The 14,409-nt window shown below is 37.9% G+C and overlaps 1 protein-coding gene across 1 annotated transcript; it reads right to left on the minus strand.

Moving 5' to 3' along the window:
• Window positions 1-3,466: 3,466 nt before the first annotated feature.
• On the minus strand, window positions 3,467-13,015 carry crabp1a (cellular retinoic acid binding protein 1a). The gene is made up of 3 exons (XM_082160114.1): window positions 12,813-13,015; window positions 5,917-6,030; window positions 3,467-3,777 (listed from the first exon to the last, which is right to left on the minus strand). The coding sequence occupies exons 1-3, from the start codon at window positions 12,978-12,980 to the stop codon at window positions 3,727-3,729; spliced, it is 333 nt and encodes a 110-aa protein (XP_082016240.1). The 5' UTR covers window positions 12,981-13,015; the 3' UTR covers window positions 3,467-3,726.
• Between the last annotated feature and the right edge of the window lie 1,394 nt (window positions 13,016-14,409).

Consider the following 14,409-nt stretch of genomic DNA (forward strand, 5'->3'; position numbering starts at 1 on the left):
TCATTTAAATAAAGCTTGAATAAAAATGTAATGTAAATTTGAAATGTTGCCTTGGAATTAAACTGAAATAAGTTTGTTGAAGGCTTGAAGCATTAAAATTATTACCTGGAAACAAACTAAAATTAAACTTGGTTAAGGATTGTTCAATTATTCAATTAAAATACGTAAGGATTATTCAATTCAATTTGATGGAATTTTACTATTAACAAAATTGCGTAAATCAAAAAAAAAAGACAGATTTTTTTCTAAATGGCATGCTATAGGCTATCCATCTATTTGGGGTGTTCATTAAACTATTTGTATTCCTATTTTCCTTCCACATGATGTAGGTACAACATCTTCCAGCAGGGACTAACAGGGCCATGCTAACCAGCCAAACCGTAAACCTCTAATCCTAATCGCGCATGCAATTTAGGATGGATATGCAAATCTGAATGTGGAAAAAAAATCCATTCTTAGCTGGAGCATCAAACGCTGAATGGACGCGTAAAATCTTCTCATTAACTCCCTTAGATTCACTTCAAACAACAGCTGAGCTCTAATTGTTTCTGTTCACAGCGGCACTGGCCTCGTTTTGGCCCCCGCGGGCCCCTCGGAAGATCTGGAGGGCTGCAGGGAACCCCTATCCGAGCTCAAAGAGCACTCAGTGTTTCTCAGAGCCCCTGTCTGCTGACCGTTCCCAACAATGAGCTCTTTCAGAGAGGAGCATCGGAACCAATGAACACAACAGCGCACACTCGCGCGGTGGCCCGGGGCTTTCTGACTGCGTTTATTGTAGGGCCAACCTATTCGTCCGTGATGTAGCGGGTCAGAAATCAGGGCGGTGTGGGGAGGGACCTGGCAACCGCCGGTTTGTGAGGTTTGTGTTGCTGGGTTCTGTGGAAGCGTGTTGAAAAGAGCAGCTTTGAGCTCCTGGCAGCCCTGTGGCAGGAAGACTAATCGCTCCGCGGTGTCTGATGTTTTGTTGTTCGTGTTTTGGGGTTTGTTTGTTGGTGACAGTGATTCACAACTTCGAGCTAAGCCAGAGAACAGTTGCGACAATAGAGTCACGACTTCCTGAGATGTTTATATTAAAAGCGGGGCTTGAGCTGAACACTGAGGGGGGTTTATTGGCTGAGCAGGTGTGTTGAGTAAATTGACAGAATAAAAGTCTCACGACAGACTGTTAACATTTCTACAGATGGATAAAAAAAAAAAAGTAAATGAAGAAGATGTTTGTTTTTGACTACATCTAAACCCTTTTTCAATAGTTTGGCTTTCTGAGCAGAATTGCAGATAGCATCACAGAAGGGACGGATTGGCAAGAGCCACACACTCTATTATTCTATCAGCATTGCTGTCTGAAACCCTGAGCATTTCTCTGCCAGCCTGAGACGCTCTTTGAGTCTGGTTTCGTATTGTCGTCCCGGTTTGTGATGAGCGAGACATTATTCCTGTGATGCGGAGAGGAAGACGTGAAGAGAGTCTCCATCCTGTGTTTCTCATCGCAGTGATATATTGCCTCATCCATCAGCTTTGATCTAACTGCAGCCACGGGCCAAAACAGCTCCATCTCTCCCACACACTCGTCCTCACACACAGCCTGATCCTAAATCATGCAGAACGGGTTTAAAGTCAGAAGTTTTACCTTAACTTCTCAACATATGTCTATATATCTATCTCTCTCTCTATCTGTCTGTCTGTCTGTCTGTCTGTCTGTCTGTCTATCTATCTGTCTGTCTGTCTGTCTGTCTGTCTCTCTGTCATCTATCTGTGTCTGTCTGTCATCTATCTGTGTCTGTCTGCTGTCTCTGTCTATCTGTCTGTCGTCTACCTGTCTGTCTGTCTGTCTGTCGTCTACCTGTCTGTCTGTCTGTCGTCTATCTCTCTGTCTGTCTGTCGTCTATCTATCTGTCTGTCATCTACCTGTCTGTCTGTCTGCCTGTCCTCTGTCTGTCGTCTACCTGTCTGTCTGTCTGTCTGTCTGTCTGCCTGTCCTCTGTCTGTCGTCTATCTGTCTGTCTGTCTGTCTGTCTGTCGTCTATCTCTCTGTCTGTCTGTCGTCTATCTATCTATCTGTCGTCTACCTGTCTGTCTGTCTGTCTGTCTGTCTGCCTGTCCTCTGTCTGTCGTCTATCTCTCTGTCTGTCTGTCATCTATCTGTGTCTGTCTGCTGTCTCTGTCCGTCTATCTGTCTGTCTGTCGTCTATCTGTCTGTCTGTCTGTCGTCTATCTGTCTGTCTGTTATCTGTCTGTCGTCTATCTGTCTGTCTGTTGTCTGTCTGTGTGTCGTCTGTCTGTCTGTGTCGTCTATCTGTCTGTCGTCTATGTATCTGTCTGTCTGCTGTCTATCTGTGTATCGTCTATCTCTTACAGTCTATCTATCTGTCTGTCTGTCTGTCATCTATCTATCTGTCTGTCGTCTATCTCTCTGTCTGTCATCTATCTCTCTGTCTGTCTGCTGTCTCTGTCTGTCTGTCGTATGTCTGTGTGTCATCTATCTTTCTGTCTATCTATCTGTCTGTCTGTCATCTATCTGTCTGTCTGTCATCTATTTATCTATCTGTCTGTCTGCTGTCTCAGTCTAGTGTCGTCTATCTCTTACTGTCTATCTATCTATTTGTCTGTCGTTTGCCTGCCTGTCTGTCTGTCATCTATCTGTCTGTCTGCTGTCTCTGTCTGTGTGTCGTCTATCTGTCTGTGTCGTCTGTCTCTCTGTCTGTCTGTCTGTCTGTCGTCTATCTATCTGTCTGTCTGCTGTCTCTGTCTGTCTATCTGTCTGTCTAGTGTCGTCTATCTCTTACTGTCTATCTATCTATTTGTCTGTCGTCTGCCTGCCTGTCTGTCTGTCATCTGTCTGTCTGTCTATCTGTCTCTGTCTGTCTATCTGTCTAAAAGTCCTCTAGCGCACTAGCGTTAAACTTGAACTATAATGGGATCCTTCACATAGTGTTGAATCGTCTGCCTGCAGTGTAGACAGCTTTGTTGATGATAACGTGTAGCATTCTAATGTTGTTGTGCTTCAGTGTAGACGGGAGTGTTTAGCATCTTATCGTCCGGATTTAGGGTTTAAAACCACCTCTTTGTCTGAGCATTTGGATTTCCGTTCTGTTTTGGGAAATTCATATAATAGGTTTCCCTGAGCATGACACCCGCTAAATCTGATCACACAGTTCTGCATCACGTCCCTTAAAGAGTGGAACCGTCTGCTGTTTATCTGCGTCTGCCACCCGCCGGAGTCTGACCGCGGGACACAATCTGTGTCTAATGAGCTAAACAACCGTCTCTGAGGAACACTCGTCAAAATAATGCTTCAGCAAAGACTTCTCTTCTCATTAAGGACTGTTTTCACTATATAGGGTTCTTGAGTTGATCTTAAGGGGATCTTGATAGGTTCTTCAAATCAGTGTTTTGGTTTCTAGCTATACTTTAAAGCACCAGTACATGGTTTAAAAATAATAATAATGATGACAGATCTCAACAAATATGACAGAAAGAGTTTGGTTCCATTTTTATTACTGTTTTTGTTTGCAATACACACACCTGTGCGAGAAATGGACACAAAGAGAGCGTAACAAACAGAACGACGATTAAAGTAATGGATTGAGAAATGAAATCCCACAATGCACTGCACAGATACATGTTCACTGCCTGACATGCGATGTAAGGTTGTGGTTTTCTAGAGACAGAAGGTTTCTTGGGATGCAGGGCTGCTTGGTTTCATTTGTCACGGTCGCTGTCGCCACCTCATTCTCGTACGTAAATCCGCGTGCAAACCACGTCATCGGCCCCAAAGATCTGAGAATAGAAGACAAGAAGAGAGAAATGTGCTTGTTAATCTGAAGCTCTTGCGGAGCGTCCTGCAAGTTAAACCTCCATTATGTTGTGCTTATGAAATAAAGACAATCGGAGCCGTCCGTAATCCCCTTTGTGCTTTATTTTGGACTGAGCCTAAACGACGCATGTTTATCTTATGGAAATGTGTCCTAGATTCGCCTAGAAGACAATGAGTGTTGCATTCTGGGATTGTTGTTCTGCAGACTTCGAGCTCTGAATTCACTTACCAAGGCGTGAGAAACGTCAAGCGGCCTGACTTGTCAGATTTAAAACGAGCGGTTCTGATTTGGGTCAGACCTGCATTTGTTTTGGACGGTCCTTCACATTCCTGCGTTCAGCTTGAATAAGCGTCTGACACTCGCTCTCAGGGGTCAGGCCCGCCGTCAGGAGCGCCTGTCCTGGAACCCATTCAGGACGCGCTCGTTTTATTGTTGAATTTGGATCAAGGCCCACGTACGGGTGTTTCTTCAACTGTCAGCACTTTCGGCCCTGTGGACTTCTAGACAAGTTTTAAAACTTCAAGTTTATTGAACTTGTCTTCCAGTAATGTCCAAGAGTGGACATGCATCACAGGAGAGACATAGCCTGTGTTTTCTGAATGTCATGAATATCTTCATGTATCACGTTTGAAAGCATTATGTGGTGGAAATGACATTTTAAACATTTTTGGAATCAAAACCCTTTTGTCTTGCAATGGCTTATTTTATAGCAAGCATTTTGTGTGCTAAAATACCATGCTAAATAAATCACTTTTACATTGGTCGTAGTTTTAAACACTACCATTTAAAAGTTTCAGGTCAGTGAGATATTTTGAAAGAAGTCTCTTATGTTCACCAAGGCGGCATTTATTTGGTCAAAAATACATTGAAACTGTTTCTGAGTAAATTAACTGTTTTCTATTTGAATATCTTTTAAAATGTCATTTATTCCTGTGATTCAAAGCTGAATTTTCAGCATCATTACTCCAGTGTCACATGATCCTTCAGAAATTATTCTCAGATGCTGATTTGCTGCTCGTGAAAAAAAATATTTTTCATATATTTTTGTAGCATTATAAATATATCTTTACTGTCACTTTTGATCAATTTAATGTATCCATGCTGAATAATTGTTTTTGTTTTTTTTATAAAAAAAAAATTCGGACACCAAACCTTTGAACAGTAGTTTATATGAATTAATATTATGTATGTATAATAATTTTTAATAATTTAAAATACTTTTAGAATGTATTTTTCATTTGAGATTAAAATTCTGGGACAAGTGTAAAACAATAAAATACTTTTATACTTTTTTTTACACATTGTATTTTGAATGCATTTGTCGAGCGTAACCATTCAATCCTGCTACCAAAGTTATTGTAAGAATTTTTTTAATAGAATTTTTATATTATATTTAAAAAAAAAAGTTTATTCCAGTCATGTTTTGTTTTATTCATTATGTCTATTTAATAAAAAAAATAAAAATTATTTTAATTGCTAGAAAATTAAATAATTTGTACCAATTTTTGGTAACAGGATAAAAAACTCGAATAAAAACCGCTCATGTAAAATTTAGTTTTACCCCTGAAGATTAAAAAATCCCCATTTTCTGAAGCACCTTTTTCAGACCATTCTTTGGAAAATATCATTTGTTTTTTAGGCCCTAGTTTGAACCCTTTGGTGGCCAAAACTTTCTGTAAAGGACACCCAGAGTGCGAGTCACATGAGACAGAAGTGAGAAAAGCAGCATGATCGATTCGCTCCATTAAACATCTCACACCCTCCGTCTCTCTCGCTCTCTCTCTCTCTCTCGCTGTCTTAATGTTAAGCTATACTGAAAATAAATCCATAGTCTGTTTCCTGTCTGAAGTCATAAAATATGATCTCAGCCAGTGCCAGTGAGCTCTCATAAGAACACGGTTCAACCATATTAACATAACATTACCCAGTCCCTTCTGTCTGGAGAAGTGAACACCAGAAAACAATCTCTTCCTTTGCAGTCTTCCTTTATAGTAGACAAAGCTGTGAGAAATGTTAGTCCCTTTTCTCTGTAACGAAGCTGATCCTTATGGAGAAGTGTATAGAAGAGCAACACAATGTTCAGTGTGTGTGTGTCTCTCACCAGGATCAGTTCGTCTCCGCGCAGCTCTCTACTCCAGAACGTCACGGGTCCGTCTCGATCCACCAGAGTCTGTTTGCAGTACATTTTATTCTCCGTCTCCCATGAGGCCACGCTCTGCGGACCGAAATTAAACTGTTATTATCAGTAAATTTGATATTACCTTATAATCCATCCAGTGATCTGCTATAACCGCTGCAATCAAATCCTTAAGTCAATGAGTTTGAAAAAGATTGATTCCTGAAGCAATCATTCACACTGACTTTGTGAATCAGATCGAGATCGACCGATTGATTGATTTGACTCAAAAGAATGATTTGTGAATTCATGAATCGGACATACATTTTTGTCATTGAGATTTGGGTGTGTATGGAGGGCCACAGATAAATGAAAAGTGTCAGAGAACTGCAGCAAAACCGCATCTGTGCCTCTCACTCTCTCTCTCACTCTCTCTCTCTGTCTCTGTCTCTCTCTCTCTCGCCTCAGGCACTGTCTTTAAACTAATTTATGCAGCTTGATCTAAAATCCCTTTAAAATGAGACAGTGTACAGCGTCCTGACACACTCATTCATCTGGCCGAGACTAACAAAAACTCTTACAGCAGACACACACACACACACACACACATCTTCGGTTACAATCAATAATACCAAAGACTTCATATGTCTTCACACACACACACACATATTCGGTTACAATCTATAATACCAAAGACCCCTGTATGTCTTAAAGGGATGAACCAGGATAAAGCACAAGGAAGAAATCCACTGCTGTTTAATGAATGTTTAACCGAAGTAAAACTTTAATAATGTGGCACTGAAAACCCCACAGTGATTGACAGTAGTCTGAATGTTTGTGGCAGTATATCTGACACTTTCATCGTCTATATGTTGGCTGTGGTGACTCTGGGATGTGTTGAGGAGGAAATTTCAGTGTGGAAAAAGAGATGTTTTTCCACCCTCTTGCAGTTTTATTTGTATTTGGCTCAACTTTGAGCTGATCACAAATAGCTTGTTTTTCCGCCACGGAATAAAACAATTTAAGAGATAATTGTGACTTTTTATCTCACAATTCTGACGTTTTCTTGCAATTGCGAGTTTAAATCTCGCAATTCTGACTTTTTCACAATTGCGAATTTATATCATAATTTGACTTTTTTTCTCGCAATTTCGAGTTTATATCGCAATTCTGACTTTTTTTCACAATTGAACATTTATATCTCACAATTCTGTCATTTTTTCCTCGCAATTGCTAGTTTATATCACAATTCTGACTTCAGAATTGCGACAAACTCAAAATAGTGAGAAAAAAAGTCAGAATTGTGAGATAAAAAGTCGCAATTACCTTTTTTTTTTTAATATAATATAATTCCATGTATAATTCCATGGAAATGCACATGCTGATCAAATGTAGCCTTTGAATGCACTGCATGTGGCTTTGGATAAGCATCTGCCAAATGTGTAAATGTAAATCTAGGCAACTAAATCATAAAATCCCTCCACTGAAATGAATCAGAGCACAATCAAGCACACCACAAACTAAATTAAATATCCCATCATCCCTCTCTCTCTCTCTGTCTGTCTCTCTCTCAGTTTAATGTGCTTTATTGGCAGGACAAATAACTGCAGTTATATAGCCAAAGCACGTGCATGTTAAATAGGATCTAAACAATAAAGTAGCAAAGTAAAAAATAAAGAAAATATGTAAGTTAAAATTAAGGAAAATAACAGTAGAATAGTCTCTCCACCCAAAAACCAAAAGATTAGCTTGGCCACCCATGTCTTCTCCGTCTCTCAGCTTCTGCCCTGTGGCAGGTGAGCGGTCTGTCGCTATAGCAACCGGCCTGAAGAACGGCTGGGTTACTACGCCCTCAACGACAACAAGACTACTGAGGTAATGCTTAAATACCTGATTTTAGTTCAATAATTCTATTCTCCAGAGTTCAATAATTCTATTCACCAGAGTTCAATAATTCTACATTATTATGACAATAAACGATTATTGGCCACTTTTTGCATAATGTGCGTATTTATGTGGGCAGAAAAAGTTCTCGCACAAAATTCCCGCTAGTTTTACAACAGACTTGTAACGTTACGCACATAAATGTGTAACGTTACTCACCCTCCTTCCGTACAACCGTTGAGCTCTCGCGCGTGATTTAGTAGCAAAAATATATCATATTCAGAGCAGCGCCATGACAGGTATGAAAGCGAGGCTGTGAGGGATACAATTACCGTGTTTTCATTTATCCGCTTTATAAAGCTCCTAGATCACAAATTATTTTTCCACAGCTCATATTGTCAGAAGCTTTTTGTCTAATGAAATTTCTTGGAAAGATTTTTGTCTTTTCGTCAGCGGAACAAATCCTAAAAACACATTAAATAAAAGTACAACCAACTCGGAACCAACTGAGTCTCGTATGTCTATCTATCCCTCACAGCCTCGCTTTCATTCTGTAAAAAAAATAAATAAATAAAAAAATGGCGCTGCTGTGAATAAGGTCTATGCGCCGTTTTCAAAACCAGCTAAAACACAGCAAACTGTTTAGATATGGCATGAGATCGCCGCGTTTCGGATCTCAAATTATTATTATTATAATTTTTTGTTAAACCATGGTAATTACATGGTAAAAAACAAAACAAACATTAACTGAAGTAAAATAAAATATATAAAACTTATTTTAGCTAAGGCAACATTTTTCATTTTCGTTTTGTTTAATTTTAAGTAGATACAAATAACTAAATGCATGCAGCTTTGCATATGTGTGGTTTTATTTGGTTCTTTCTTTGAATGAAAATGTAAAATAAATTTAGGTTACACTTATTTTAAGGTGACATTGCATTGTGCTTACTCAAATAAGATATATAAGTACATGTATAGTTACAGTTAGGGTTTGATTTGGGGTTAGTTACTTGTAATTATTCACAATTTACAGTTAAAATGATGTAGTAACATGTAAGTACGTCACCTTTAAACATGTAAGTACGTCACCACGTTTAAATTTTGAGCTTATTGAATTTAAATATCTGCACATTTTATAGACAAGGCACCTGATTTCCGACATTGCACCACTGTTCCAACTATTGTAACTTAAGGTATTAATATAGTCTATAATTCAATCAAAAGACTTGTTAGTTGTTATGAGATGAAAGTCAAAATTAAGACTTTAAAAGTCATATGGCCCTGTTTACACCTGGTATTAAGATGCGTTTTGGTCGATCGGATCACAAGAGGACGACTCTAAATACAAGTGTCAATGGGGTATAAAACATGTTTGAGCTCGTCCACTTTCAGATGTAGTCGAAAATTGCTTTCGTAGTGTAAACGCTCATGTGGTCGAATGCGTTCGAACAGCCACAAAAGACTGTCTACTCTCCACTTACTGATCTAACGCATAAGCATTATGGGAAGCGGCTAGACAGACGGGATTCAAACTTTGTCGACTGAAGACCCAAGTTTGGTTTGAAGATGAAAAAAAAAAAAAAGGTTCCAAAAAGGGTGTTTTCGCAGCAAAGAACCTTTCAGTGAAACCAGTTCCTTAAAAGAACCATTTAAAAAATCAATAGACCCTTTTGTGCATTTGAAAGGTTCTATGAATGTTAAAGGTTCTTCATGGAAACATATGCAAATAAAGAACCTTTATTTTTAAGAGTGTAAGCTATTTTCATGCTGGGCTTCATCCACGATGGTCCCAATTTTTGGGGACATTTTCATCTATTTTTGCCGCCAAAATAGAAAGACGCATGTATAATACAGAACACACACTTTAATATGTCTCCGCTCACATAATGCTTGAGACAGACAGTTACGTGACTCTCAGGGGCTGCAAGACTCCCAAATAATCCCCCTCCCACTGCTGTCTGTTCCAGAACAAAATGAGGTCAAATCCTTGTCTATACGCCCGTCTTTTCGCTACGTCTCTCTAACAACAAAGCAATTTCCATGACGGAGGCTTCTCAAAGTTAAGACTGAATTGCATGGGAATCAATCATTCTGATTATTTTCCACATCCTTTGATTCAATATTGTTCTTTTTAAGACCGACAAACTTAATATTGGAGGCTGTGTCTCAAAAATGCTGAGTAGTTTGTGTAATGTGACATTTTGACATCCGATTTGCCCTTGAAATCATTTTGAGTTTTACTCTGTACTGTCATGTACAAAAACATTGTTGAAACTCACTCTCTGCTGAGCTTTGCAGTCTGAAACCATCAGGTTTAGATTTCTCTCAGTTTGATGATGCCATCATTTTGCTCGGTGAGGCGATATTATTAAGGTCAGTGAAATAAAATATAAGGGTTTATGGACGAGGTTCTACATTTTATTGTGTTGAATGGCTTTTGTTGATCTGTTCGGGTTCAAAAACTGCACCTCTGCAAAACGTCTGAAGACAAGATTAAGATGATATAGAGGCATTAAGATTCATCTGAAGGGAAATTAGAGTAGATGGACAAACTCATGCTGAGGAAATTGATGCTCACATTAGTGGCTAATTTGTCCTGATGGATGCGAGGTGAACTAATGTAAATCTACATAAACGTGTCTGAGCGCGTATCGTCTGAAATCAGAGTCCGAGATGTCCAGAGGAGTTATCTGAAAAACAGCGGTGTCCGTTACCAGCGTTTAGGGGCTTGCTGAGCTCAACGGTGGTGGATTTGTTTCTCTGAAGGGTCTATTACTCATTCATTTTCTCTATAGCCATTTCTGAAAATTCTGCACTGAAGAATTTAAAGCCTTGGACTTAAGCTTAGAGGGGAATCACACTGTTGCAACAGTGGATTTTAAGCAAACGAGAAAAAAACGAGAAGGTTAAGTTTGCTTAATTAGTTTAATTAGGGACGTTCATTACGTTTTTTTCGCACCATAAAACAGCCGATAACGTAGTTGTTAAATTTGTAAATTATAATAAAGTTTACAAATGCATGTAAACAAGTAAAAAAAAACTGGCTTAAAAACTAAATATGGACTAAAAAACGAATATAGAAATGACTAATTTAATATGCATAACATTAATAAAATAATGTACATATAAATATGTTGTTTATAAACAGATAGATAGATAGACAGACAGACACATACAGGATAGATAGATAGATAGATAGATAGATAGATAGATAGATAGATAGATAGATAGATAGATAGATAGATAGATAGATAGATAGATAGATAGATAGATAGATAGATAGATTGATTGATAGATAGATAGATAGATAGATAGATAGATAGATACAAGATAGATACTAGATAGATAGACAGACAGACAGACAGATAGATACAGGATAGATAGATAGATAGACAGACAGATACTAGATAGATAGATAGATAGACAGACAGACAGACAGACAGACAGACAGACAGACAGATAGATACAGGATAGATAGATAGATAGATAGACAGACAGACAGACAGACAGACAGATAGATACTAGATAGATAGATAGACAGACAGACAGACAGACAGATACTGGATAGATAGATAGATAGATAGATAGATAGATAGATAGATAGATAGATAGATAGATAGATAGATAGATAGAGATTGATAGATTGATAGATAGATAGATAGATAGACAGATAGACAGACAGACAGATACAGGATAGATAGATAGATAGATAGATAGATAGATAGATAGATAGATAGACAGACAGACAGACAGACAGACACTGGATGGATAGATAGATAGATAGATAGATAGATAGATAGATAGATAGATAGATAGATGATAGATAGATAGATAGATAGATAGATAGATAGATAGATAGATAGATAGATAGATAGATAGATAGATAGATAGATAGATAGACAGATAGATAGACAGACAGACAGATACAGGATAGATAGATAGATAGATAGATAGACAGACAGACAGATACAGGATAGATAGATAGATAGACAGACAGATAGAGATAGATAGATAGATAGATAGATAGATAGATAGATAGATAGATAGATAGATAGATAGATAGATAGATAGATAGATAGATAGATAGACAGATAGACAGACAGACAGACAGACAGACAGACAGATACAGGATAGATAGATAGATAGACAGACAGACAGACAGATACAGGATAGATAGATAGATAGATAGATAGATAGATAGATAGATAGATAGATAGATAGACAGATAGATAGACAGACAGACAGATACAGGATAGATAGACAGACAGATAGATAGACAGACAGACAGATACAGGATAGATAGATAGATAGATAGATAGATAGATAGATAGATAGATAGATAGATAGACAGACAGATACTGGATAGATAGATAGATAGATAGATAGATAGATAGATAGACAGACAGACAGATACTGGATAGATAGATAGATAGATAGATAGATAGATAGATAGATAGATAGATAGATAGATAGATAGATAGATAGATAGATAGATAGATAGAGATAGATATAGATAGATAGATAGATAGATAGATAGATAGATAGATAGATAGATAGACAGATAGACAGACAGACAGATACAGGATAGATAGATAGATAGACAGACAGACAGACAGATACAGGATAGATAGATAGATAGATAGATAGATAGATAGATAGATAGATAGATAGATAGATAGATAGATAGATAGATAGATAGATAGATAGATAGATAGATAGATATAGGATCAGAAAATGATGCAAGCCTAACTCGAACTCATGTTCATCAAAACTCAAATGAACGGCTCCTTGACGCTAATTTTCCACTGGAGATTTTCAGCGGCATTTAATTTTTCCTTCTCTCTCCCGTTGAGCTTTCTCCTCCTGTAATTCTGCCCTACAGTTCTCGAATGACGCTTGTTTATGTGTCCCCGGGCCCCTGGGTGGCTTTAGGGGCTTAACCTGCCGCTGTGAAGCTCAGCGGGTCCGTGTCTCGTTCCGCCGGTGATGCGACTCACCTTGCATTTCCTGCCGTCCACCGTCTCCTCGTCGAACTCCTCTCCGATGCGGAAGCTGATTTCAGTGGTGCGCACAGAGGTGGAGGTCTTGATGTAGAACTGCTCTCCGTCCTGTCGGATCTCCACGTGCGGTTTGGCTGCGGCCGCGCCGGCCACTTTCCGGAGCATAGCATTCACACCTGGGTGCACAGTTTTAAAGATATGAACAATACACAACAAAAGTACATCAATACACTATTTTTTTGATGCAGAGTGTAGACTAACACAGTCTTGCATGTATAAAATGTACTTTCCCGTCACTGGTTTAAGTACATACTTTTAGTGCAATGCATAAAATATACAAATTGTAAAGTTGGAAGGAATGAGAAAGCTTTCTTTTTTTTCATTTCGAAGCAGAAATACTAAGAAAACCTTCTGTTGTTTTAGCCTTGATTCTAATTGAACATAATTCCAGGCTTGCTGTTCTCTTAAATTATAATGTCCTCAGAAGAGTTTGTTTCAGTGCTCTGCCATGAGGATCCCTCAGGATGAATCTGTGGAATTCTGGGAGTGTTTGAATATTTCTGCTCTGGTTTGGACCATAGCACGGTTGTTACAGAAAGACGTGAGTGGATTAGCAACTTCTGAAAAATGTATTTTCTCATTCTGGGTGTTCCTCGGCTCATCCCGGTGCCCACCTCGGAGAGATTCAGCCTACGTGGTTTAAAACCAGCAACATCTGTGGGATTTTATCACATTAGCAGCAGTTTGCAACCAAAAAACAGCTTCAAATCCATATGCACATTCTCATAAAATAGTGTGACGGCTTAATACAGCCTATTTTAAACCTGCGAATTGGTAAGAAGACATTAAACTTAGATATTTTTAATATCTCATAGACTGCATTTGCTCTTCTAGGAAGAAAAAGGTGCATTTTTTCTCATGTTACCAAAGTCTGCAATCGAAAGTCAGTGATCTCAATAAGACCAAAGGATCTGATCTGCGTTTTTCATATTTTTTTTTGATACTTTTACTGTATGTGAATGATTTTATTTATTTGTGACTATTTTTTGAGACAGTGTTCTATTGCTAACTAAAACAAAAACCATTAATATTCTTTTTGTTAAATGAAATAAAGCTGAAATAATATACAATATAAATATTTTATATATTATTATTATTATATAAATATATAAATTAATTATAAACTTAAAATATGTAAACGAAAATTTGAAATATTGCCTTGGAAACTCACTAAAATTAAGTTGAAATACTAACTCAAACTGCAATAAAAAGCTAAATAGAAATATTTAAAAAAAAACAATAAAAACAAAATGACAAATATAAAAAAAGCTAATTCAACATTTTAATAAATATTATAATAAAATATTAAAATTGTTACACTGTTTTGAGACAAAGTTAATGCTTCAATGTTCAAAGCAATACAATTGTTCCTGTAGCTCAACTAGTAAAGTGCTCGCAATGTAACCACAGTGGGTTTGATCCCAAGGGAGCGCACACATTATACATTCCTCAAAGCATCTGCCAAATGCATAAATGTCAAATTTGTCAGTGTCACACCCAGAGTTTTGCTCAAGACTGCCTGACGTTTCTTTCC

Source organism: Leuciscus leuciscus (genome assembly GCF_965113295.1).
Source record: "Leuciscus leuciscus genome assembly, chromosome: 25".
In the NCBI taxonomy this organism is placed as follows: domain Eukaryota; kingdom Metazoa; phylum Chordata; class Actinopteri; order Cypriniformes; family Leuciscidae; genus Leuciscus; species Leuciscus leuciscus.

Bases quoted from the DNA above. Each gene is read 5' to 3' on its own strand.
- crabp1a (XM_082160114.1), bottom strand. From the start codon at position 12,980: ATGCTCCGGAAAGTGGCCGGCGCGGCCGCAGCCAAACCGCACGTGGAG. The intron at 6,031-12,812 runs GTGAGTCGCATC...TTCGGTCCGCAG, and splicing joins TGGACGGCAGGAAATGCAAG to AGCGTGGCCTCATGGGAGAC. The intron at 3,778-5,916 runs GTGAGAGACACA...TTCTATTCTCAG, and splicing joins GCGGAGACGAACTGATCCTG to ATCTTTGGGGCCGATGACGT.